Source organism: Patiria miniata, unplaced genomic scaffold (assembly GCF_015706575.1).
Source record: "Patiria miniata isolate m_02_andy unplaced genomic scaffold, ASM1570657v1 HiC_scaffold_3, whole genome shotgun sequence".
In the NCBI taxonomy this organism is placed as follows: Eukaryota; Metazoa; Echinodermata; class Asteroidea; order Valvatida; family Asterinidae; genus Patiria; species Patiria miniata.
Window position 1 is genome coordinate 6,178,683 of NW_024037069.1, and position 23,433 is coordinate 6,202,115.

At 39.8% G+C, this 23,433-nt stretch overlaps 1 protein-coding gene across 1 annotated transcript in view; it reads left to right on the plus strand.

Moving 5' to 3' along the window:
• Positions 1-1,377: 1,377 nt before the first annotated feature.
• LOC119738676 (FYVE, RhoGEF and PH domain-containing protein 1-like) overlaps positions 1,378-23,433 on the plus strand; it is a 47,226-nt gene continuing 25,170 nt past the window's right edge. The window contains 4 exon segments of the mRNA XM_038213588.1: positions 1,378-2,058; positions 7,195-7,395; positions 16,561-16,725; positions 17,997-18,197. Of these exon segments, the coding sequence (XP_038069516.1) occupies positions 1,512-2,058; positions 7,195-7,395; positions 16,561-16,725; positions 17,997-18,197 (1,114 nt within the window). The 5' untranslated portion in view covers positions 1,378-1,511.

Below are 23,433 nucleotides of genomic sequence, written 5' to 3' on the forward strand. Positions count from 1 at the left end.
GATTCTTGATTTGTGGCCTAGCGCCCTCTCTTGTTCGAAAACTTCTCTCGAACTTTTTTAATAACCGAGAATGAAAAAAAGTTATGTTTCTAATCAGAGAAAGCTTTAAAAGGAAATGCAAATTCAGAAACTCCAGAAATAAAAACTCGAATCTTTTTTTTTCACAAATAATTACCGTGGAGAGTTTAGAGAAGTTACCAGTGACCTTATATTAGATATCATGAATGAAACTGCAAAAAAGCTTAGAAATAATTATAAAAAAAACAACGGAAACCTGTTGCTTATTTGCTTTTGTTATTATGATCACGAGCACAAAATTAGATCGCGTTCAACAAAACTAGATATTCTATGGATAAAGAATAAGGTCACAGACATAAAATACCTTTTATGTTGGTGACTCAAGTTTGTATCGTGTGCCTGTGAATGGAAAGTTTACAGTTTTGCGACTCCCCCCCCCCCTCCCCCCCCCCCCCCTCCAAAACAAAATAGAGACTCAGGCATAATTGAAAATCAGGAAAATCAGATTGAATTTGAATTAAAAAGAAAAAAAGTTATGCCTTTCACTTGTTCTTCTTGCATCCTGTATTCTGCTTCCTTTGACCATGCCTGTACCTAAGAAAGTACTCTTCAATTTAAAAAAAAATGGCGGTAAATGACAATGACAATTCTCTTGCTCTTCATACGTGCACAAAAAAAACCCCTTAAAATTTAAGCTATTAGGAACAGCAAGTTAAGATCGTGTGGCCTACGTGCTGCAAGTGGTATGTGACTGCCAATTTCCGCATGGGCGCACGTACAATGTGTACTGCATGTGCAATGCGTCTGTGTAGTTCCGGGTACGTACGTATGGCAGGCAGGGTGACCGTAAGGTTATAGCCAAATCCTGCTAAATGCGATTCAAAAATCTGTCAGATTTGTCACAAATCTGCCAAATTCCCCAGTATTACTCGAAATACACTATAAACACTTAAAATCACATGCAGATGTTGTAGTATTGCCTTGATTAAGGTTCAAAGTAAATTATAAACAGCTATAGTCACATAAAGATGTTATAAAATTGAGTAAATTTCAGGCAAAACGCGGTTGCATCACAACAAAGTCCGGTTCCCAGTGAACCTCAGCGCCTAGACCAGCCAATTATGCAAGGGTTTGTTTGAAAAGATTGAAGCTTTTAAAAAAAAGAGTACCATTTTTTTTTCGAATATGCTATGTTTTTTGGGTCAAATAACCATTTTTGCAGAATTCAGCTAGAAATTTGCTCCCCCCCGAAAAAAATCCGTTCTGTCAATTTTGTTGTCAAATTCGTTAAAAAAAAACCTGTCAAAGTTAGCCGAAAATCGGCTAAAACGGTCACCCTGGCCGCCCAGGGTACGGAAATAGTGGACACTATATAACTGCCGGGACTCGATCGTCGTGTAATTCCAGTAGCCGCAATTCCCGAAAAATAGGTGTCATTAATCCGGAGATAAAACGATGCCGATCACTTCTTTCACTTCATCCAAGTGTCAACAATGGCCACGCAGTCACGTGCAGCAAACAAAAGTGTGAATCGCTTGAGACAAAAGTTTGAGGAGAAAGATGCTGCCCATCAACCGACGGCCGGCGGGAGTGCGCCGAACTCGCCGCAGATGTGCCGCCCGGGGAGATTCGTACAGGCCAAGAGGATTGGACAAAAGTCCGGGGAGAGTTCGCAGATTCATCGGCGGTCGTCCGAGTCAGCAGCACTGCTGGTGAGCCGCAGGAACATTTCGTCTTCTTCGCAAGGAACAAGTGGTTCCGTTGCTGTAAAAAATGGGAAAAGTACTTTCCAGCCTCAGAAAGAATCTCCTCTGATGAGTCGTCGATACAACAGACAGTTGTCAGAGAATGCAGCAAATAGCAGAGACGCACAGGGAGTTTTCAAAGGAAACAAGTTCCCAGGACCAAAGCCGGCCTTGCCCGCAAAGCCGACCTTGCCCGCAAAACCGACGTATTTAACGGTCATAAAGCGTGGGAAGAGTGTAGAAAATCTTGTCGAAACACAACCGATAAGAAAAGAGAAAAGCAATGTTAAAAATGGTGAGTATGGATATTTGGATATTGATATTAATTTATTAATTTTTACGATTTTGCGACGGATTTTAAAATGTCTTGTTTAAACATATTGTTTAAATTTGATAAAGGGTTTACACCCCATATGAATTAATCTCCTCTAACGAAGTGTTTTGACTCTTAATTAAGCTATCACGGTAGAATCCCGTCCACACAGCTTGTGAAATATTGTCCAATATGGCATGATAGTTGATACAAATAAATGGACGCGGAGTGCGCAAAATCTGAGACAAACATAACTTGACGTACAAAATTGTCTAAGGGGCATGGCTAACTTGCAAACAGCGATAGGTCAATTCTGAAAAGAAGTGGTTTGACTTTGAGAATGGTTTTAACATTTTGGACAGTGCTGGTACACATTAATTTTTTTGGTTCCTAAATGTTGTATTATGGAGTTCTTACAAGTTGTAAAAGTTGACCCACGGTTGACTGAATGACATCGCATTGCAAAGCCGAGGGAACGTGTTACTGTTAGTCAGTTTCAATTTTCATGTCTCTTCAACAAGCAAGTACATATAAGTAACTCTACACACATAAGCCATACACTTAAAATTTGGCAAGTTTATTGCTCAAGGGGTCACACACACATTGCATTGTACATGTAGCTTGTATGGTGTTTAGGACTTTGCAAAGGGTTGCAGAGGAACTTCTCATTACAAGTTAATAAAGAATGCTTAAAGGCTTTAAGTCAGTTTTATTGCCTCAACAATGGTGAAAACATAAGGTGGGTCTAAGTGGGAAATACAAGGCGTATCTCGTGCCTGGAGAGATGATGTCATGCAAGCACAGTGTGTGGCCTCGTTGGCCGGCCTGGAACATTGGATTCGTGATCTGCGGAACCAGTAATTCTGCAAGTTGTGGGTTCGAGTCCTGCCTGGGGTTGTGGAGCGTGTGCCCTTGGGCAAGGCACTGTGTCACTCATTGCTTCTCCCCACCCAGGAGTAAATGGGTACCTGTGAGGGCAGAGATGGTTATTGTGATTGATTTTAGCTGCTCTGCGCCGAAATGACAGCATCGAGCTGTATACTCCCCAGGGAGCTGAGATGGTAGGCTATTTGGAATGTTTCATAGGGCCTATTGGCCCAATAAATACACATTATTAAACTTTAAAAACCCAATAACTAGCAAATTGCCCGCCTACTAAATGAATCTTCTTAATTTGAGCAAACTGCATTTGTCTACTTCTTTTTTCCTTTTCTTTAATGTGATATTTTGTCAAAGATCCATTTGATTAATTGATGGTTTACCGGTTATTGAACTAAGATCTCTAGTTTGCATTTTGTGGTTTGCTTATCAGGCCACTCTTCAACTCGAGCAGGAAATACTTTGAAAAAAATATCGGCCCATTAAAAAAGATATCCTGTTATATTTCCAGACCTCCATTGCATGCCAAAGAAATCTGATCCCTTTGAAATGTTACCAAGTCTGATTCAAGCTGAATTTCTTTGGTTTTATATACCATACAAATATGCATTGGACTTGGAAAGTTACTTCCTGGTATTTCCTGTACTTGTCACAGTTTTTGCAGCAAGGTGAGGCCCATCCTGGGCCCTATACAGACCTTGCATTATGTATGAAGCCCGACGAATAGCCCCATTGACTTTAAATACCAGTGAAGTAAACTGTTGACCCGGAAAATGTGAACCAAGTGACGCTGCATGGCACAGCAAACCCCAAAAATGTCCAAAAATCAACCACTTGTTGACGAATACTTTGGTTTGCGTTTTGTACTGATTAAGTGATACAATAAACTTGTGGACAAGTTTTAAACACGCCCTGTGCAAAGTTCCATCAGGTAAAAAAATATGTAAAAATTGTATTTTCCCTTGAGCTTCTTTTGGGTTTGGCAGGAAAAAAAATGTCTCCCCCTTTTCCCCGAGCCTCGCCCAGCTGTGAACTCATGAGATTGTTCTACAGGCACCAGGGTATTTCTATCTCCCGATAAAAGTGCCTCAGCAGAAAAGCATTTCCATCTAAAATGCGTGAGATTTAGTGCATGGTTTTGATGCGAGTCGTACTTTCCATGTAATTGGGGCAGACAGAAGTTGAACTGGTGTTAGGCCATTACGCCCCATCTCAGTTTGGATAGTCCGGGACTACGGTATAGTTAGTGACAGTCCTACAGCATTTGCCTTGTGCTGTGGAGAATAAAGGTCATTCAAAGACCAAATCTGGTTGTTCGTAACAATAAACAACCCAAAGAGTATATTTGTATATGTTCAACAATTGTAAACAACTGCATTTTTATGTTACCTGGAACTATACTTGTTAACCTTTCTTTAGAACATAATTTGCGCCAGGAGTGTCATATTGACAGATATGGCGCGGTATAAATGTTCACTATTATTATTATTATTATTATCTGACAAAGTCCAATATATTTTACAGACCATACCACCCACCTACATGTACGGTACTTGTATTGTACAGTTGACGTCATGCCTATCATGTTTTTTATTTTGTATTTTTTTATGATGTCAACATTTTTATACTCGCCCATTTCAAGTGATAATCAATATTGTTTTCCTTCCGTTTCATAGTGAAAGTTAGTGGTGCGTGACCACAGCATGGCTTTTTCTCGTAAACAAGTGGGATGTGGTCTACATGTAGAGTGTACAGTCTAATAATAATTCAGTCAACCTTGTAAACGTCCATGAAACCAATTCCTCATCCACCCCTTCAAAAAAGAAATTGACCAGTTAAAGTAATAATGAAATTTCACTCTGATCTGTAAGGCCAAAAAAAAAAGTCTCCGATTTCTGGTATGGAGCTTGCCCCAAAAGTGGTGCGGCAACGCGTTTTTTTTTTTTTTAACTTTTTTTTCTTAAAATGTCGGCTGATGACTGCAAATTGTGTCCGACTAAATTTAGTGCGAAATATATGGGAGTCCAGAGAGGCCACATAAAGCTTATACTCGATTGTAACCCCATCTAAAAACACGTTAAAATTGTGCAGCAGCAGGATTTCAATCAAACCAGTGAGTTTGGCAGTTTTTAGACATTGAGACAAAAGTTTTACATTGAAAAAAACAAAACTTTTTCATTTTGCCGACACGCACGGCTACGGCGACGTGTGCGCATACCAGAAACCGGAGACTTTTTTTTGGCCTAATGGGGTGTGCATTTACAGGTTGTATGGGAACCAGGTACCCGATTGCAAAAAAACCCCATGGGTAACGAGGTACCCGTTCAAGAAGTTGCTGTTCAGATTATTCACAAAGGTCCGCATCTGTGTGTCAATACAGCAAGTATACAAGTGTGTAGTGAGCTTATAGCTTTACGTGTAAACTGCAACTGTCGTGAATGTTATAAACGTGAAATATGTTTTGTTTTACCGTGGATGTAGCCTGGTTTTCATTTTCAAAATCCCCCGCAAATGACGTTCAAAACCATTCTTTTTCATTGTCTGAGAAATTATTAAGTAATTTGTAAAGTTGTTTACGTGTGCCTGGAAATCGGTTCCTGACATCAGCGGTCGGGTACTTGTGAACCTGATTCCGATGCACACAGCTCCAATCAGTAGTGTAGACCATGTAACAATATAGGTTGGCAGTGCACTGGGATAGGTGGAGATCAGACATGCTCCAGAGCACATAACCTTCACCACGCATTGAACTTTTACCCCACCAATTAATACAACAATCTTAGTAATTGTTGCATGTAGAGTTGTTTTGGACAAACTGTTGAAAAAAACCCATCAAGTTTTGTGGTTTTAATAAGATTATTTGTCCATCCTTTTTTTTCTGCAGCACTTTTGCAGTCTTTGAAAAAGTAATTTTCAAGAGAATTGTATCGTCTAATCTAGACTGATTTTTTTTTAAAGTGTTTGTGGGAGACAGGTTTTTTTGGCAGTATTTTCCTCACCTTCCATTCTGTAACTGGGGTTCACATCCCACCAAAATCAAACAAGCTGAATGAGTTTTATATCCCTGCCTGATTCTTTTTGTTCCCTGGGAATATCACTCCAAATTTTGTCCTCCCACCTGTAAATTTGATTTCTTCATTTTATTTCATAGGTTTCTTTTGTTTCCAAGTTTCAGTTCCTGTGGCACTTTGGAAGGAGTCGTTGGCTTAGGTCAATCGATTGCCAATATCTCGACTCCCGTGTTTTGGGCAGAGAGAGAATGTGTTTCACAATTTAATCCATTAGTTCTTTTACTGCCCAAAACCGCCTCAGCACTTGGTTTTTATTCACAAGGGAATAAATACAATGTATACTTGTGCTGATGTGTTAACCACTGATCTACATAATAATGATAATATCGGAGTCTTATATAGCGCACGTATCTACAACAATTAGGTACTCAAGGCGCTGGAAATTATGTCTATTATTAAAGAAAGGTAAATAAAGTTTATGAGAAATATGAGACCCATTATGTAGCACCTTATAATGGTTTACAAGGTGCTGCGGCCACTGCCAGAAACACCGGGGCAAACCCCTTCTCTTAATAGCGATAAGTGTTACTGGGTTCTTTAACGTACATTACACAACACACGGGACCTACGGCTTTACGTCCCATCCGAAGGAGGAAGCAATAATGGTAAAGTGCCTTGCTCAAGAGCACAAGCACCATGTTCCCACGGTCAGAATTCGAACCCATGTACCACGGCACACGAGTCGAACACCGTAACCATTGGACCACAGCACCCCACAATGTAAACATCTGGATAGCCCATTAGCTGTTACAACTTAGAAGTGAAGTCAGCGTCTACCATATTGCCGCTCCAAGAACTTGATAGATTTGTAAAAAAGAAATAAAATTTAATCAACATGTAGGCATACACTTTTTCCCCAGCGAATTATTATCAAAATCAAAATTAAAAATGTAAATCAAAACGGTAATACATTTTTTTTTTTTTATAAAATGTCCCTTTAGAAAATGAAAACATTTCATATACTTTTAGACGACTCTGTTTAAATTATTTTGAACAATGGGAGTGGCTGGGGCTGGTTCCCTCCCTGCTTTCAAATGGAGGGATCGGGAACCAGTGCGTAGCTTCACATTTTATACAGCTTGGAATGGCCAATGAACTATCCAGATTTTTACGTGGAGATCAGTGGTTATAGCCAAACTCTTTTCCATTTCCCTGTCGATGCTTACAGATTCTGAGACTGGTTCCCAGACTCCAGAGGAGGGGAAACCATCCAGCGTAGCAGAGAGGGCCCGACTCTTCTCGGCCGAGGAGCCCAGGGCTGGCGCCATCCGTCAGCGCAAGCAGTCACCTGCCGGTGCCGGTGCCCTGACATTCAAAGCATGGGAAGAGAGCGGGGACCAGGGAGATGACGAAGACAATCTCTGCGACAGTAAGTCAACTTTTAAAAGTTCGCTGGGAATTTTGTTTTTTTCTTTTTGGCTGCAGCAGCTTTTGTGACATTGGAACTTATTGCTCAATTTGCGCTTTTCAGTGCTTTCAGCTTGAGTGCGGGGGCGTCCAACTTTTTTCCAGTGTTTCAGTCGAGGTGCTTGTGCTGGATCACAAGTGAATCACAAGTGAATCACAAGTAAATCACAAGTGAATCACAAGTCATTCACAAGTCATTCACAAGTCAATCACAAGTCATTCACAAGTCCATCACAAGTCAATCACAAGTCAATCACAAGTCCATCACAAGTCAGTCACAAGTCAATCACAAGTCAATCACGACTCTATCACAAGTCAATCATGACTCTATCACAAGTCAATCACGAGTCATTCACAAGTCGATCACAAGTCAATCCCAAGTCAATCACAAGTCAATTGCAAGTCAATCACAAGTCAATCACAAGTCAATCGCAAGTCAATCACAAGTCAATCACAAGTCAATCACAAGTCAATCGCAAGTCAATCACAAGTCAATCACAAGTCAATCACAAGTCAATCACAAGTCAATCCCAACCCTATCACAAGTCAATCACAAGTCATTCACAGGTCATTCCCAAGTCAATCCCAAGTCAATCCCAAGTCAATCACAAGTCAATCGCAAGTCAATCCCAAGTCAATCCCAAGTCAATCACAAGTCAATCACAAGTCAATCACAAGTCAATCGCAAGTCAATCACAAGTCAATCACAAGTCAATCACAAGTCAATCACAAGTCAATCCCAACCCTATCACAAGTCAATCACAAGTCATTCACAGGTCATTCCCAAGTCAATCCCAAGTCAATCCCAAGTCAATCACAAGTCAATCGCAAGTCAATCCCAAGTCAATCCCAAGTCAATCACAAGTCAATCACAAGTCAATCACAAGTCAATCACAAGTCAATCACAAGTCAATCACAAGTCAATCCCAACCCTATCACAAGTCAATCACAAGTCATTCACAGGTCATTCACAAGTCAATCCCAAGTCAATCCCAAGTCAATCCCAAGTCAATCGCAAGTCAATCCCAAGTCAATCCCAAGTCAATCCCAAGTCAATCCCAAGTCAATCGCAAGTCAATCACAAGTCAATCACAAGTCAATCACAAGTCAATCACAAGTCAATCCAGTCTAAGTCAACTCACAAGCTACATATATGTTCAAATAAACTGGGACAAAGACATTTTCTTTTTTGCTTTTCATCCCCTGTTTCTTGTGACTGTACTTTTGAAGGGACTTGTGATTAACTTGTGACCTATTTGTGATGTTCTTGTGTTGCATCACCAGTGCCTCAATGACAACCTGCTTTGTTTCAGATCTCAAGTGTTGGACAATTCATGACTTTTTTTTATCATTGTACTTATCAACAATTCTGGGCAAAAATCATTGAAACACTTTGTATTTTTGTTATATATAATATAAAAACACATTTTTCAGGAAATCCCCCAAGTTTGGTCGTGAACATTTTGAACTTTAGTAGCAATTTATTAAACCCTTGATTAATTATTTAGAAAATAGTAAGCTATTAAATAACAAGCTGCAAAGTGGTTGTTAAGTACCCAAAAAATCCCAATCTTGCAGCTGGACTTTGAAATATGTCAAGTAGTCTGATGTCCATAAACTAAATAAGTGAACAAGGAACTAATCGTTTTGAAATATGCGAGCCTCATTTCCTTTTTTCCTTGACAAACACTGTCATTTCTACACCCGCAAAGTGTTTAATACCTGGAAATGTCACCTCACTGGGTTCAATGGGAAATCCGTGAAAAGTTGGGTTTTTCCCTATATCGCGGACAGATACTCTCTTTATTTGTCGAACCTAAAACTGCTACGCCATGAATTCCCTAGCCGCAATTTATCAGCAGATACGGTACATTCTTGGTCTGAAATTTTCCTGCTTATATTTGAAACTGCAATATCATGGATTTTGTAATATCATGCATTCTTGCCTTAGTTGAATCAGCAGATAAAATGATATGCTTGACTTACAATTTACAAAGTTCTTGATCAGTTTATGTAATCACGCAACCTTTTCAGGTGGATCGTTCCAATGCATGCCAGCCAGTAATACTAGGGTGCCTGGCTGTCTAATGGACAGTAGTTTACTTTGTTATAAAAATGTGTGATTTGCACGTTATGTAAAAAAATATTTTTAAATTGAACTTTTTCCGGTTTACATGTAACAAATTGTGACACCAACCTGTATTTCAACTTCTGGCTAGAACCTAAAATCAGCTCAACCAAAAACCACAAATACTTTCTTGATGTATGACCCGATGTCAGTTGGCTGGTGTGTACCGGTAGCTTTGCCTTTATGCAAACACACTGGATCAAATAATACGTTCATGAAATGCCTGGATGTATGAACTCTTCTTTGTTGTATGTGCACGAACGTGTGAAGGTATGGCACCAGGAAGTTTAACGAAAAAAAAATATTCTGTACTCCAGTTCCCAGTATTTTCCCAAGAATATTTCTCCATTGCCATACTTTTAAACATACATTTGAAATCGTTTTGAGAAGATCTGAGAAGTTGTAAAGCTGTTTTGGTCGGAATATTGAAATCAATTTCAAGTAAAACTTTCAACATACATGTACTCTTAGGCTTATGAAGAAAATTACATTTTCTGTCCCACACAGCAGCTGTAAAAGCACTGCATTTGCTTACATGGATGTTATCATTAATAGGTTCTAGTATGCAATGCATTCAAGAAGCAAAATTCATTTGTTAGGACAAAAATTTCCGGTACATACTCTGTGTGGGCAGGTCATTCTCACCATTATGACTTCAAACTATTTTTCGTTTGGTAGAAGTTTGCTATTCATAATCACTAACTGAGGATGACTGCATGCATTAAGGAGTTTATAATCAGAATTATAAAATCACAGATCTGAGAAGTTGGATTAAGATTTTGTGTTTTGGAATTTTGTTCGCATTTCTTGACTAAAGTCCATTTAAAAAGGGATTTCTTATTATGGTTCCTTGATCAACAAGACAAACATATGAGAAATAAACAAATTTGGGGGAGAAACAGATCAGATTTTTGGTTTCCTTCCCTCAAACTCTGCATATTTTGTATCGACCTAGGGCAGGTGGAATTGCATGGATTATCTATCTTTTGCTCAGAATTTTTTTTACAAACCAACATTGTAAAATACTACAAGAAAACACAAATGTATGAACTCGACTGATTGCTTAATTGTTCAGCTACATAAATGTTAATATTAAAGTAGCTTTTCCAGTGCTATTATCAAGCCTCACCCCCCTCCCCCTCCAAAAATAAAAAAGTTTGCTTTGGAATTGCTATTTTATAACAGTACAAAAGTTATTCATCACTTAAATGAGACATCAAACAAAAAATTTCGCCTACGTTTAGCTTTGGAATATTTAGGCCTACATGCACTATACAAATTTTGAATGATTTGTGGGCGGACAATAAAATTCAGGCATTTCTTTTGTGCTTGTGGGCAAAACAACCCCCCCTTTCCCCTCCCCCCCAAAAAAGCTTATAATTATAATATGTTCAGAGGATTGAAAACATTTGAAATAGGGGAAAAAAAAGACTTTTTTTGTGTGAAAATATAAAAACATTACAGATTGAGAAAAATTTTGGATAAAAAAAATTGAACATGTTGAAGAGCAGGGGTAGAGCAACTTTAAAATGAATAATAAGTTGATTTCCGGCTTTGGATTTGATATGGAATATTCCATGGAAAAGTACACTTGCACTTGTACACATGTACGTAATGACAATAACTAAAGCCTTTTATTCAAAATCTTTGAATAAAAGATATTCTGCACATTGTACTCGGAGGCGGAAGTACCGGTATATGTGCATGTACATGCAGACTCTGTAGTATTTGTATTCCATATTGCATGGCTTAGGCCAAAAAATATTGTGGTAACCAACCGTACCGGTACCTGTGTTTTTTGGCAACCAAATTGCCCACCTCTAACTTGTTAACATTTGTCCAAAAATTGAACACAAAAAGTAGCTGAAAATAAAAAAGTCTTCCCTATGCAAGTTTTATTATTGATTAAACATTAAAACAGGTTAATTATACAAAATAATGTGGAATGCCCTAAAGTAAACAAGTTAAGTTAAATGAATGACCGAAAAACATAAAAAAGTTTCCAAATAAAATTGATTTTCTACCTCGATAATTTTTAAAGCGTTGCTGTAAGCACACAATATTTTTGGACCTTATACAAGATGCATTTCGCCCCTTTTTTTACTATCCTGGTATATGAGCAGCAAGCTAGGCCATGATTGATGTTTTGCACCAACATTTGTAAATTTGGGCGAATGCGAACGTGCCAAAAAATTTTTAAAAAAGATTTCAGATTTTAACTTCCAAAACTTAAACATATGAACCGCTTTCTCTGAAAATATAGCCATTGTAACCCATGGAACAGTACACACAGCTCATATAAATGATGTTTTTGATTTCTGCACACTTTCATGATTTCATATACTGTAGTCCAAAATTCCTGTGCCCAACTACATTTTGTGTACATCCCACAGTTTTTGTATAGCCCCCTCTTGTGATTATTGTCCTGTATGACATCTGTTCTGTCCCATATGTCATATAATTTTTTTGGTTCGGAAAGGAAAGTAGTTCACAGCAGAATATCACTGACAATTCTCTTACCACATGAACCGGTACATGTACATGTACGTGCATAGTGTCAATTTCACGATAAATATACGAGTGGTAGTGGTGCGAATATTGGGTTTTGCCCTTCACCGACATATTTTTTTTTATAAACCATGTAGGCCTACCGTATACTCAATGTTGTCCCGAATGATTGTGGGAAAAAAATCACTGGGGTAGGCTCGAACCCACGACCTATTACTTACTATCGCAGACATCTTTAAGACCACTGAGCTTGTCGGAGTTAAGGCTGGCTGGTTTGAATCTGATGCATGTACTGGTATATGGTGGGCAAGTGGTAAGACGTCTGCAATAGTAATTAAGAGGTCGTGGGTTTGAGTCCCACCGGAGTGATTGTCTTCTCACAATCATTCGGGACAACACTGAGTATACAGTGTTTATAAAAAGAAATACGTCGGTGAAGGCAAACCCAATATTGAATTTACATCACCCCAACGCAAATTCCATCGTATGAATTGTAGAAAAATGGTCCGAAATTACTTCATGCGTACACATTGAAGCAGGTGGTAATGTGTACAGCACAGCAGTATCATGGTTTGAATTTCTGAAGTATTGAATCCTTAGTTGCTTTGAAACCTTCACATGACAAAAATCCAGATTTCGAAATACTGACTGTAACTGTGGTGTTTCTACATTAGAACCATAAAAAAACAGCTGAAATTCTATTATCATCCTAAGAACAGTAGAAATAAAACAAGTATAGTCGCGTAAATTTCATCATGTTGTGTCAAGTACATGTATGCGGAGAATTAAAGAAAAGGACCCTGAAATGGCTATAAATCTCAAATTGTGCATTTGTTGGACATCAGCAGGTTCATTCAATTTGTTATGTTACATTGCCGTGGATAAGCAACTTTGCCCAGCCTAGAAAATCTAAAAAAAAAAAATGTTGTGCAATGTGGTTTCCCTGCATTTTTTTCCCAAGGGTACACTTTTCAAAATACAAAATTAGCTACATGTAGTTGCTTGTAATTAATTTGCTTGCATGGTTACTACCTTTGACCAATTTGGTAATTTGTTATTTCATTGAATGTTTGTAAATTAAATTCCACAAATTACTGGTGTGTTTCTGCATGCACCTGTACTTGTGTGCATGTTTGCATGACTAACTAGCAACTTTGTCCATGCATGCTTGTATCTGAATTTTTAGAGCCCACCCCTGCTTCGGCAGGCCCCATTGGGAATAGAAAAAAGAGAAATCTCTTTGGGAACCAACCAGAGGCGGGTAGCTCCGCACAGCCATTAAAGAGTGGGAAGAATCAGCAGGGGCAGGATACCAGTCTACCGTCAGCTCCGAAGGGCCTGCAGAAGATAATCCCGAGATGGTTTTGGAGGAGTCGGTTCAAGTCGGGTGGTCGGAAGGATGCTAACACTGCCGGGCAGTGTCAAGGGTCTTTGTCAGATGGAAAGGCAGAGGTATTGGAGAGTACGAGTGCAGACTTGTGTCCTGGTTTGTCTCAGCCGGATGCTTCCATGAAATCTTTAAATACGTTGTCCAAATCCACTGGTTGTGTAGCAGCATCCAGTCATTCTTCGTGTCGTTCTGAGTTAACGGAAGATTTGTCACAAAAGAGTGCCTCGCAGAAAAATTTGGATAAAGCTAAAAGATTTGGGACTTTTGTTGCCAATTCAAGCTCTGTAATGTCGTTGGAGGTTCAGCATCCGGGTGATGCGTCCCCACAGCTCTTAATTCCAGAAATGTCTTGGCCATCTCAGCGACCTCCAAATGCTTCAAAAGCCAGACAAGTATCCTCTGAATCTGAAAACAAACAGGAATGTTCGACATCAGGGAAACAACACAAAATTCTTCCAGACCTTCCCTCGAAGGAAGCGGCCTTCCTGAGTGCTCTTCCAGAAGTAAAACCAGCAATCCAAGAACGGCACCAAGAGCCTGTCAGACAAGAACATCAAAGGGCTGCTAGGCCTTTACCCACAGTTCCCAAGGAAGAGTCTGGAGTGTCCGGGATGGTGGAAGCTCTCAATCAGACACCTCAAATCTCTCACCGGGAAAGAAATGAGTCTGTAACATCAGTTTGGAAAGTCACCAAGCCTGTACCCATGGCTCCAATCAGAGAAATCCCCTCCAGAACTGCCTGCGTGAGACAGGAGGAGCCATCAGCTAAAAGAACCAAGCCTGCAAAGGGTCTTATCCCACAAGTGTCTTCTCAAAAGGCGGAAGTAAATCTTGTCAGTCAGCTGAAGGAGAAAAGTGCCTCAGAAGCCGATGCGCAAAAAACAAAGGGGTCCTGTTCCCAGGCTTCTGCGTCTACTGAGAGGGACCTCTCCCAACCCAGCCCCTCCAAGTTGTCGAAGCCTCTCCCAGAGGTCCCCAGAGATTGTGGGGATAGCATGGTTACCTCAGAGACCAAGGAAGCTCAAAAGGTTTTGCCAGAAGTTGACCAGAATACTGAGGGACATCGCTGCCAATTAACGGGAGATTTGGGTCGTTCTAAGTCAAGCAACTTGAAAGCTCTTCCAGATATTCCTCAGTCCAGTATCTCCTCAGAAACTATAGGGATCAAGAAGGCAACGAAGCCAGCTGTAGTCCCTCGTCAAGCGAGGAGACTACATGTAGCTGTCACGCTTGTGGATGGGCACTTCTTAAAACCCCTGCCAAATGTCCCTGAGGAGGGAGCAGAGGAGGAGGAGGAAAAGCCGGCAACTCCAAGCACTCCGAAACCTCTCCCAAGAGTTCCCCGGCAGCAAAATCTTTGCCTGGCATCACGGAAGGAAAGTCCTGGCGCAGCGGATCCAGACTCCAAATTGTCAAAAGAGAATCCGGACATTGTGAGTGAAGACCCAGCTATCAGCGATGAAACTCTTAGTTCTGATCATTTGGGCAAAATGGCTGAGCTCGCCACCAAGGAACAAGACACCGTCTTGACATCCAACAAAACAGTCACAGAAGGTAGACATTCTGGATTTGAAAACAAGCAAAAAACACAGCAAATGAGTTCATAGTTTTTTCTGCATTTTCTATTTTTTTTTTTTAAATTGAAGCAGAACACCTATTAACCTTCTTAGGGAAAATTGAAGACTTTTTGTTTATCACAAAAGAATTAGAAACAATTCTGTTTTGCACAAACTGCACCTTTGGTTTTCATTTTTGTTTTTATAATTTGTATAAAACTGCAGATCTATGCAAATGTTTTTTGTAAGTTGTGGTTTGATTTTTGACTGAAAGAAAATGAAATTGTCTGAAATAACGGAAACAGACCCTGTGCTTGAGGAAGTTTAAAACCAAAATGATTTTCGTTGAATCCACAGTGGGATTAAATTCCCTTCACTTCCTTCTGACTTTGTTTGGTTATCATGAACCTGGACTGTCAGTGACATAAACTGTTTCTTTGTTTGCGTGTTGTCTAAGATAAAAAACCAACAGTTCAATGACTGACAACATGATAATTTTATGAACTCGGAGTTGATATCCTGAAATCTGCGATTAAAGATTTGATTGTATTACTTGAAAAAGGAACGAAGAATACTGGAAGATTTTAAATTAATTTGGAAGAAAGTTCCGTCATGAATTAACTAACTTTGTAATCTTAGCTCTTTTAGAAAGTTAATTAAGCTAATAGATGTGCAAAGAATATTGATGTACTATTGCAAATCTACATTCATTTATAGTTTGAAGTGCTGCATCACTTGCCATTATTTTGAAAAAGAGAAGTAGCTTTAGATGTTGATGTAGAAAAATAGAATTAGTAAAAATCTGAAATGGTTACATAGAATAGTCTACAAAGCAAATTTAGCGTTGGAATAAGTGTTGTAGTATTGTCATGCAAATAAAAAGTACAAAGCTATTTTATGCATTAGCAGGTTTACTTTACCGTGTGTGCCAACAATAACAGGTTTATTCTAATTGACTTGGTATAATGTTGCATGCTTGTATTTGTTCATTTATTTATTTATTTATTTTTTACTTCTGCAAAAGAGTTTACACCTGTATTTACACGTGTTCTGAGCTCCCTTCTGCCCTGCACCGAATTCACCTTTGTATTTAAAACTTCAGGAAAGGTGGTTTTCACATTCTAATGATTTTAACACTTTTCATTTCATTAACTAACAAATATGATCTAACCTTTAAGTTAAATTTTGATAATGATTACGTTGGTCAGACTCTACATTTGGAATGTCCCTGGTCTGTTAAAAAAAACGAGTACGGTTCAAAACATATATGTACTGTGTTTCAAGTTGGAACGAACCATCAGTTCAAATAGTCTTGGTTTTGCCATAAACAGTATTTTACATACCAGAACGCTTCAATTTCTGATACTGTTTTCAGTGAGGACAACTTGTGCTCACTTGAAAATGGTGGTATTCTCAACAAAATGTTTGAAGCCTTCCAAATTATGAGTCTCCCACTTGCTCTAACCACTCCAAAACATTTATTTATGTTGAGTTTTGTTTTATCACCATTTTTTGTTTGTTTGTTTTCATTGCATGCACTCACAGGTACTAATCAGAAACAGGATGTTGAGCAACCCAAGTTGTTAGAAACGAGGGTTGCTGATACCGAAAGAGGCGGTAATATTAGCTCGTCAACAAAGAAAGTTTTGGCGGAATTTAGTGAAAGTCTCGACTCTGATAACGAGCATGGATCATATAATGTGTGGGAAGGTAGGAATAAAAGTGTGACCTGTCATGGTCAAATTTCAATTGTCCTTTGCAGTCAACTCTGGAATTTCTTCTGGTCTAGCCATAAGTCACCGAGGTCAACACTCTGGTCAAGTCTTAAGTCACTTGGGTCAAGTCTCAAGTCACTCTGGTCAAGTCTCAAGTCTCTCTAGTCAAGTCTCAAGTCACTCTGTTCAAGTCTTAAAGCACTCTGGTCACGTCTCAAGTCACTCTAGTCAAGTCTCAAGTCTCTCTGGTCAAGTCTCAAGTCACTCTGTTCACGTCTCAAGTCTCTGTGGTCAAGTCTCAAGTCACTCTAGTCAAGTCTCAAGTCACTCTGGTCAAGTCTCAAGTCTCTCTGGTCAAGTCTCAAGTCACTCTGTTCAAGTCTCAAGTCTCTCTGGTCAAGTCTGAAGTCTCTCTGGTCAAGTCTCAAGTCACTGTGGTCAAGTCTCAAGTCTCTCTGGTCAAGTCTCAAGTCACTCTGTTTAAGTCTCAAGTCACTCTGTTCAAGTCTCTCTGGTCAAGTCTCAAGTCACTCTAGTCAAGTCTCAGGTCACTCTGGTCAAGTCTCAAGTCTCTCTGGTCAAGTCTCAAGTCACTCTGTTTAAGTCTCAAGTCTCTCTGGTCAAGTCTCAAGTCACTCTAGTCAAGTCTCAAGTCACTGCACTGGTTAAGTCTCAAGTCGCCCTGGTCAAGTCACTGCACTGGTTAAGTCTCAAGTCACTCTGGTCAAGTGTAAAGTCACCTTGGTCAAGTCGAAATTTAGTCACCCTGGTCAAGTCTTAAGTCATTCTGGTCAAGTGACTGTGGTCAAGTCTCATGTCACTCTGGTTTAATTTGCTTAACATTTTAGTGACAACTGTACAGAAAAAAAAATGAGAACAGAACCTAGAAAAAACACAAAGTTGACACCACTTTCCTGTTTTATGATTTATTTTATTCTTTCACATCCTGTATGCATAGAGCAGTGTGTTCTGCTTTTGCCTTTTGGATTGGTATAAACTAGTCTGCCAGATAGTCTAAAATCAACAGTGGTTTTCCGTTACAACAATTTCCTGATTTTTGGCACCATATATTTTTACTTGAAGCACACTATTTTTTTTGTTTTGTGCACACACTTGTGATTGCACTGCCGCGTGTTTTCAATCCATCGAAGTCAGTCCTCAGACAAAATACTCATCGATGGTGCGATTTGGAACATAACATTACAACACAAGGAACCACAAACTAATCCATAATGTTCACGTTTCCCAACGTGTGGTCATACCCAGGGTCCGACGGCGAGGCAAGGGTCATCCCGCTGCGACCCAACAAGCTGCTGCAGAGTGAGTTTGCACCGACGACCGGTCGCAGCGATCTGCGACGCGCCAGTTCCTTAGAAGACTTGCCCACCATCTCGGTATCCTTCAGCAACGCCCGGGGCTTGTTCCAACAGGCCCAGTTTATGAAGTCCTGCGAAACGGTGGATACAAGTAAGCAACTTGAGATATTTAGTCATCGTTTTTTTTAGGAGTGGTCCAGTTGTTTTTAACGTACTTGCTGGACTCCTTGTATGAATGGTAGATGGTGGTTTGTGACAACTCGGGAAAGCTACATGGGAGGGACGTATGGGGTGCATGCAGGGGAACAGCGCGTACATGTTCGAAGCAAAGTATTTACAATCAATTTGATTCTGAACGTTCACAAACCCATATCGTCTTCATGTGAGCGCCAGGCACACAGTGGCAATGTCTTCAAATCTCTACTACGTTAACTCCCTTCGTAAGTGAGTGAGGGAGGAGTTGTGTATCGATTATTCCGGATTATGGGTTGAAGTTGTGATTCGTAATGTCACTCCGATTGGCTGGCGCGCGGGGTTGAATAAAATTGATCAGACCTTTGTTCGTGTGGCTCGATCTGCACCGTGAATGTGTGATCTTCAGACTACTTGTATTCAGGGTTAGCACAGAATTTGAGAGCTACTGTACTGTAACAAAGGAGCGATGAATGTGTATTGTGCAGAATTCCGCGGTTAGCAAAGCAGTGAAATTTGACACAGGTCTTTCATGACCTTTACTTTTGAATTTCAGTTTTCTAAGGTGTACTGTACAAAGTTTTGGTAATCCTTGTGTAAGCATTCATAACTTACATGTAATGCATATTAGTTATACTTCCTGGTTTGGTGCACTTGGAGCTGCCAGTGCTGCGCTCAAGTTGAACGTCATGAAAACTTTGTTACGAGGAAGCTAAATGCAAACGAGAATATGCTCTGTACATTGCACATTAAAGGCACATTTCTGTTTTGTTTGGCCAAATGTGAATTCCAATTGCGAATCTCAAAGCATATATGGCCAAAGTTCATTATATTGGAGCACACAGTATGTAGCCTGTACGTACAATGGTAAGTTTCCTCCTTGTAGCTCTTGGTTTTTTTTTTGGTTTTTTTTAAAGCAGCCCAGACATTATCAAAATTCAATGTAGGAAAATTGGCATCTTCATCTCACTTACACCTTTTCCCTCTGAGACTGTTAATTTTTTTACCCTAACAGTCCCGAATCCTCCAATTTTAATATTTTATTTGGTTATTTCTCATTTTAACTGGGTCAGTGGAATCCACTGGTCGCCCATGGGGCCCAGTAAAGAGATGACAATATGTGACGAAATTACAGTTTTAGAGGTGGGAGGAAAACCCTTGGAATATTCTGAGGAAAACCCACGGAATCAAGTAGGGACTGATAGCCCAATCCACATATCGGCCCAGGCAGGAATTTAACCCGGGTCACAGCGGTGGAAGGCGAGGAAAGTACCGCTACGCCAACCTGACTCCTGATATAATTTTTCGCGCACACCCTATGTGAAGGGAGTTGGGTTAATGTGTATAGGGTACTGTGGTGATTCTGGTTATTGTTTAAACATGTCCGACAAAAACAATGAAAAAAGAAAGAAAAGGTTATCCTACTTCTCAACAGAAATTCTACCTGTTGCTAAGTAGTTGACAGAACTCTAAAACTTGGCAGCACTAGGTATAGTGTGTACCGGTACATATACATATGTACACAGGTACCGTTGAGCAAATAGGCACGTTAGACTAAAGCTGATTATGTCATTGGTTATTTGACTTGCATATTGTACAAAGGGGATAAGCATTGTAAAAGTGACTGATAATAACCCGCACACCATCATTTCGTCAGCTTCAAAGTTTTGGAATGTTGTATTTCTTCTGGCGTCTCTTCCGAGCTGAAAGCTTTCAAATGGTTTCTGTAGTTAGGGAACAATTTGAGGATCACTGAGGAAGCATTTTGTGCAGTAGCATGCATCAGTATGTTATAACGGTAAGTGCACATGTGTGCCCTTGATATGAGATGCGCAATGTGAAGATGCTTGATAGCAACATGATGTGAATACGTCATGTGCTGCAATAGATACTGAATACATTAAGATACATGTAAGTTATACTTTAACAAAACTGGCCCTAATCAGGTCCAAAGTTCAGCTAACTGAGGTTTTTTTTAAGCTGAGGTTATGCATAAGAAAGAGAGTTGAGATAAAACATACGTTCTATCTGAACAAATAGGGCCTACTTACTTTGAAAAAGGCATAGAAATGTAAGTCAGGAGAATAATGAAAGTAGCTTTGTTTTAAAAAATAAAGTTGAAAATTGTTTGACCTTCAATTCTGCAATCAGTCAAGAAAATATTTAACATATATAATGTAGACGATCATGAAAACATTTTACACAATATTTTTTTGTTAAATATCACAGTATCCGAACTGCTGTGCATTATTGGCCAGTTTTGAAACGAATACTCTTCCCTTATCAGCTTTATAATCATTCAGACGCTTTGTCGGGAAAAAAAAACATTTCAGATGTTTCTGGTTCCTTGTGAGGGTACTTGGATTCCCATGTAATACACTTGTTTTTGTCTGAGCCAATTGATAAAAGTAAAACCCCAAACAAACAGACAAACACTGTTATAATTGTGCTGCCCTATACTTAATTGTCAATGTGGAGTAACCATCCTCATTTCTGCCATTTGCTTTCAACCTCCCCCTTCCGTGTCCGGTACCTCCCTCTTCCCAGCACCCATATCAAGGGTCTCTTACGGTTTGGACCTACGGTCTCCACTCTGAGTCCTTGCTCTAGTCCACAGTAATGATGTGCGCCGGGTCGGGTTGACCAGGCCAAACCGACCTGAAGACATAAACCGAATCCGAACCGAAACCGATCTTAACTCCCTCAAACCGACCCGACCCGACCCGACAAAAAATAACGTAAAACCGACCCGAACCGACCCGACCCGAAAAAACCTGAAAAAACCCGAATACCTGGCTTGGACAAAGTGATCACTTTTTTGTGGCTGTCCTTACCCACGTGGCATGAATTCTTTTGCAAAACCATCGTCTCTCTCTCTGTCACACTCAGTGGGTTGATCGAGAGTAAGTCCGCTTATTGAACAAACGCATGGTCACCATGCGGTATCATGAAAACGTTACAATGTATCTATTTCGCTGTCAGTCCGGACCCGACCAAAGAGAAATTAATACCGTGGGAACTTGATACCACTCGGTGGCCACATCACACACAATGGGCTGCGGTCACAGTGACTGTCAATAATATTGTATCACCTGAATTTTTCAACTGATTCGGTTTATTTCGGTGTATGTCGGTTTTTTCAAAAATGGCTAAACCGACCCGACCCGACCCGAAAATGTAAATGCATAACCGAAACCGACCCGACCCGACTGAAAAGATGGACAAACCGACCCGACCCGACCCAAAGTTGGTTTCGGGTCGGGTCGGTTTCGGTTTCGGGTTGGGTTTGCACACCATCAGTCCACAGTCTGTCAAAATGTCGAGAAAAAAACTTGCAGGGCGGAGGGACGGGATGTATAGCCTCAGATTCCTCTAGTTAGCCTGAAGATTAGGAATGTATGACTAATGCGTATTGCAGACAACGACAAGATCCTTGTACACACTAGGCCCTTCCAACTTGTGAATCATCGACATCCATAGGGTTTGTCGCACACTCAATCCAGTGCCTAGCTCACACTTGTCCGGTAAGAGTGGGAGCGTGCCAGTTCCTAGCTCTGCTGGCTCCGTAGCGTAAGATCCTCTCAGCCCGTGGATTTATCATTTGACGGCTTTCAAAATGGCACAGCCAAAAGTCAGATTTCCGGCATGTAAGTACATTTTCATTAGAAGAACATTTGCCCAAGGCTTTTTTTTGGGTGTGTATCGTAAAGAAATTTAGGATTGTCTTTGAATTTGTGCTACATGTAGGGTAGGTGTCACACAGTTCCTCGTTCATGGTCATTGAGTCACAGTGTGTGTCCTTGAATCATACTGCGTGATATTTTAAAAAGATCAAGACTTTCTTAAAATAGGCGTTGGATTCTTGGGACTGTGCCCATATTGGGACTTTCGCCCTTTCATGTGATGTGGGTGGTACAATGACAATCATGTGTTTTGTTAATGATATGTCTACCAACTAGACTATTCGTTTTGTGAAAATGTACTTAAAATGTAGGAATTCCACCATTTTTGTGGGCATGTTTTAGGAATTAAGTGCAGTTTTTTATTAGGCTTGCAGTGCCAGTTATGTTTTATACTGACAGTGTTGGTTTGCACAACATGATAAGTTTTAGGCGATTCGTTCGAAGTAGAAACTAATTTTTAGTTGAAAATGATTTGTTAATTTTAGAAAAATGACTATTAATGTAAAGCCTTAATTCAAATTGAGAATTGAGCACTTTTATAATTGCAGATGTCCTTAGATATTTAAAAATTAAAAATAATGAAAATACTGACAGTTGAAGTAGTTGACGACACACATTGGCAGATGTTTAACAGATTGGAATGGGAAAAATTCTCCCGAAATAGATTTGGTATTGCAAGCTGCAGTATGTGAAATGTGAGCATGGCATTCTCCTTGCTGAATCAATGCATATGGATCTCATCGCTGCTACCGGTACATTCATCAAACGTCCGGCCATGTCTGAATACTAAGCTAAGGCTGTGTTTCGGCGTTTGACATTCAAGGGGCATTTGGCCTGAAATCCCCAACAATTTCATGTTTTAGATTGTTTACTAATATACCATTTAAAAGGTCTTGTTGAAAAGAAACTAACCTAATGTCTTAACGTTCCTGAGAAAAGATGAAAGAAAACCTGGTTGTTTACATTGGACATAACGGAGTATGTATACGTGCGATACACGTTGTGTGTGTCACATAAATTACACACAGTACCGGTACCAATACACAAATGTTGTTTCTTACACGTCCGCAGAAGTTGACCACTATGCCACTAGCATTAGAACTAGCACTGGAACAGAGCGATTTTTCAGGATGAAATTGTGACCCCCGAAATTCATTCTCGCTCTTTTTTCGCAAGAAAAACACAAAAAAAAACCAGTTTTAAAGGATGGTTGTGTGGATGATGCTCTTTCTACGTAATGTCAGTTAGTGATACCGCCTACATTGACCTGCCCACTTCACACAATACCCTGTTTAATATTTTTGTGGTAGGACTCTAATAGCTAAAACTTACTCATACAAGAAACATATATGGCTGTAGAAAGTTTTAATAGTGAGGTTTTTGGAGATAAATGAGGCTGCAATTTAGTTTTATGTCAAAGAAGGTACTGGTTGTTTTTACCCCGAGACCCCTGATTTTGCCCGGGGTAAAAACGCCCACTCAAAAAACATTATTAAGCAAATATAAAAATAG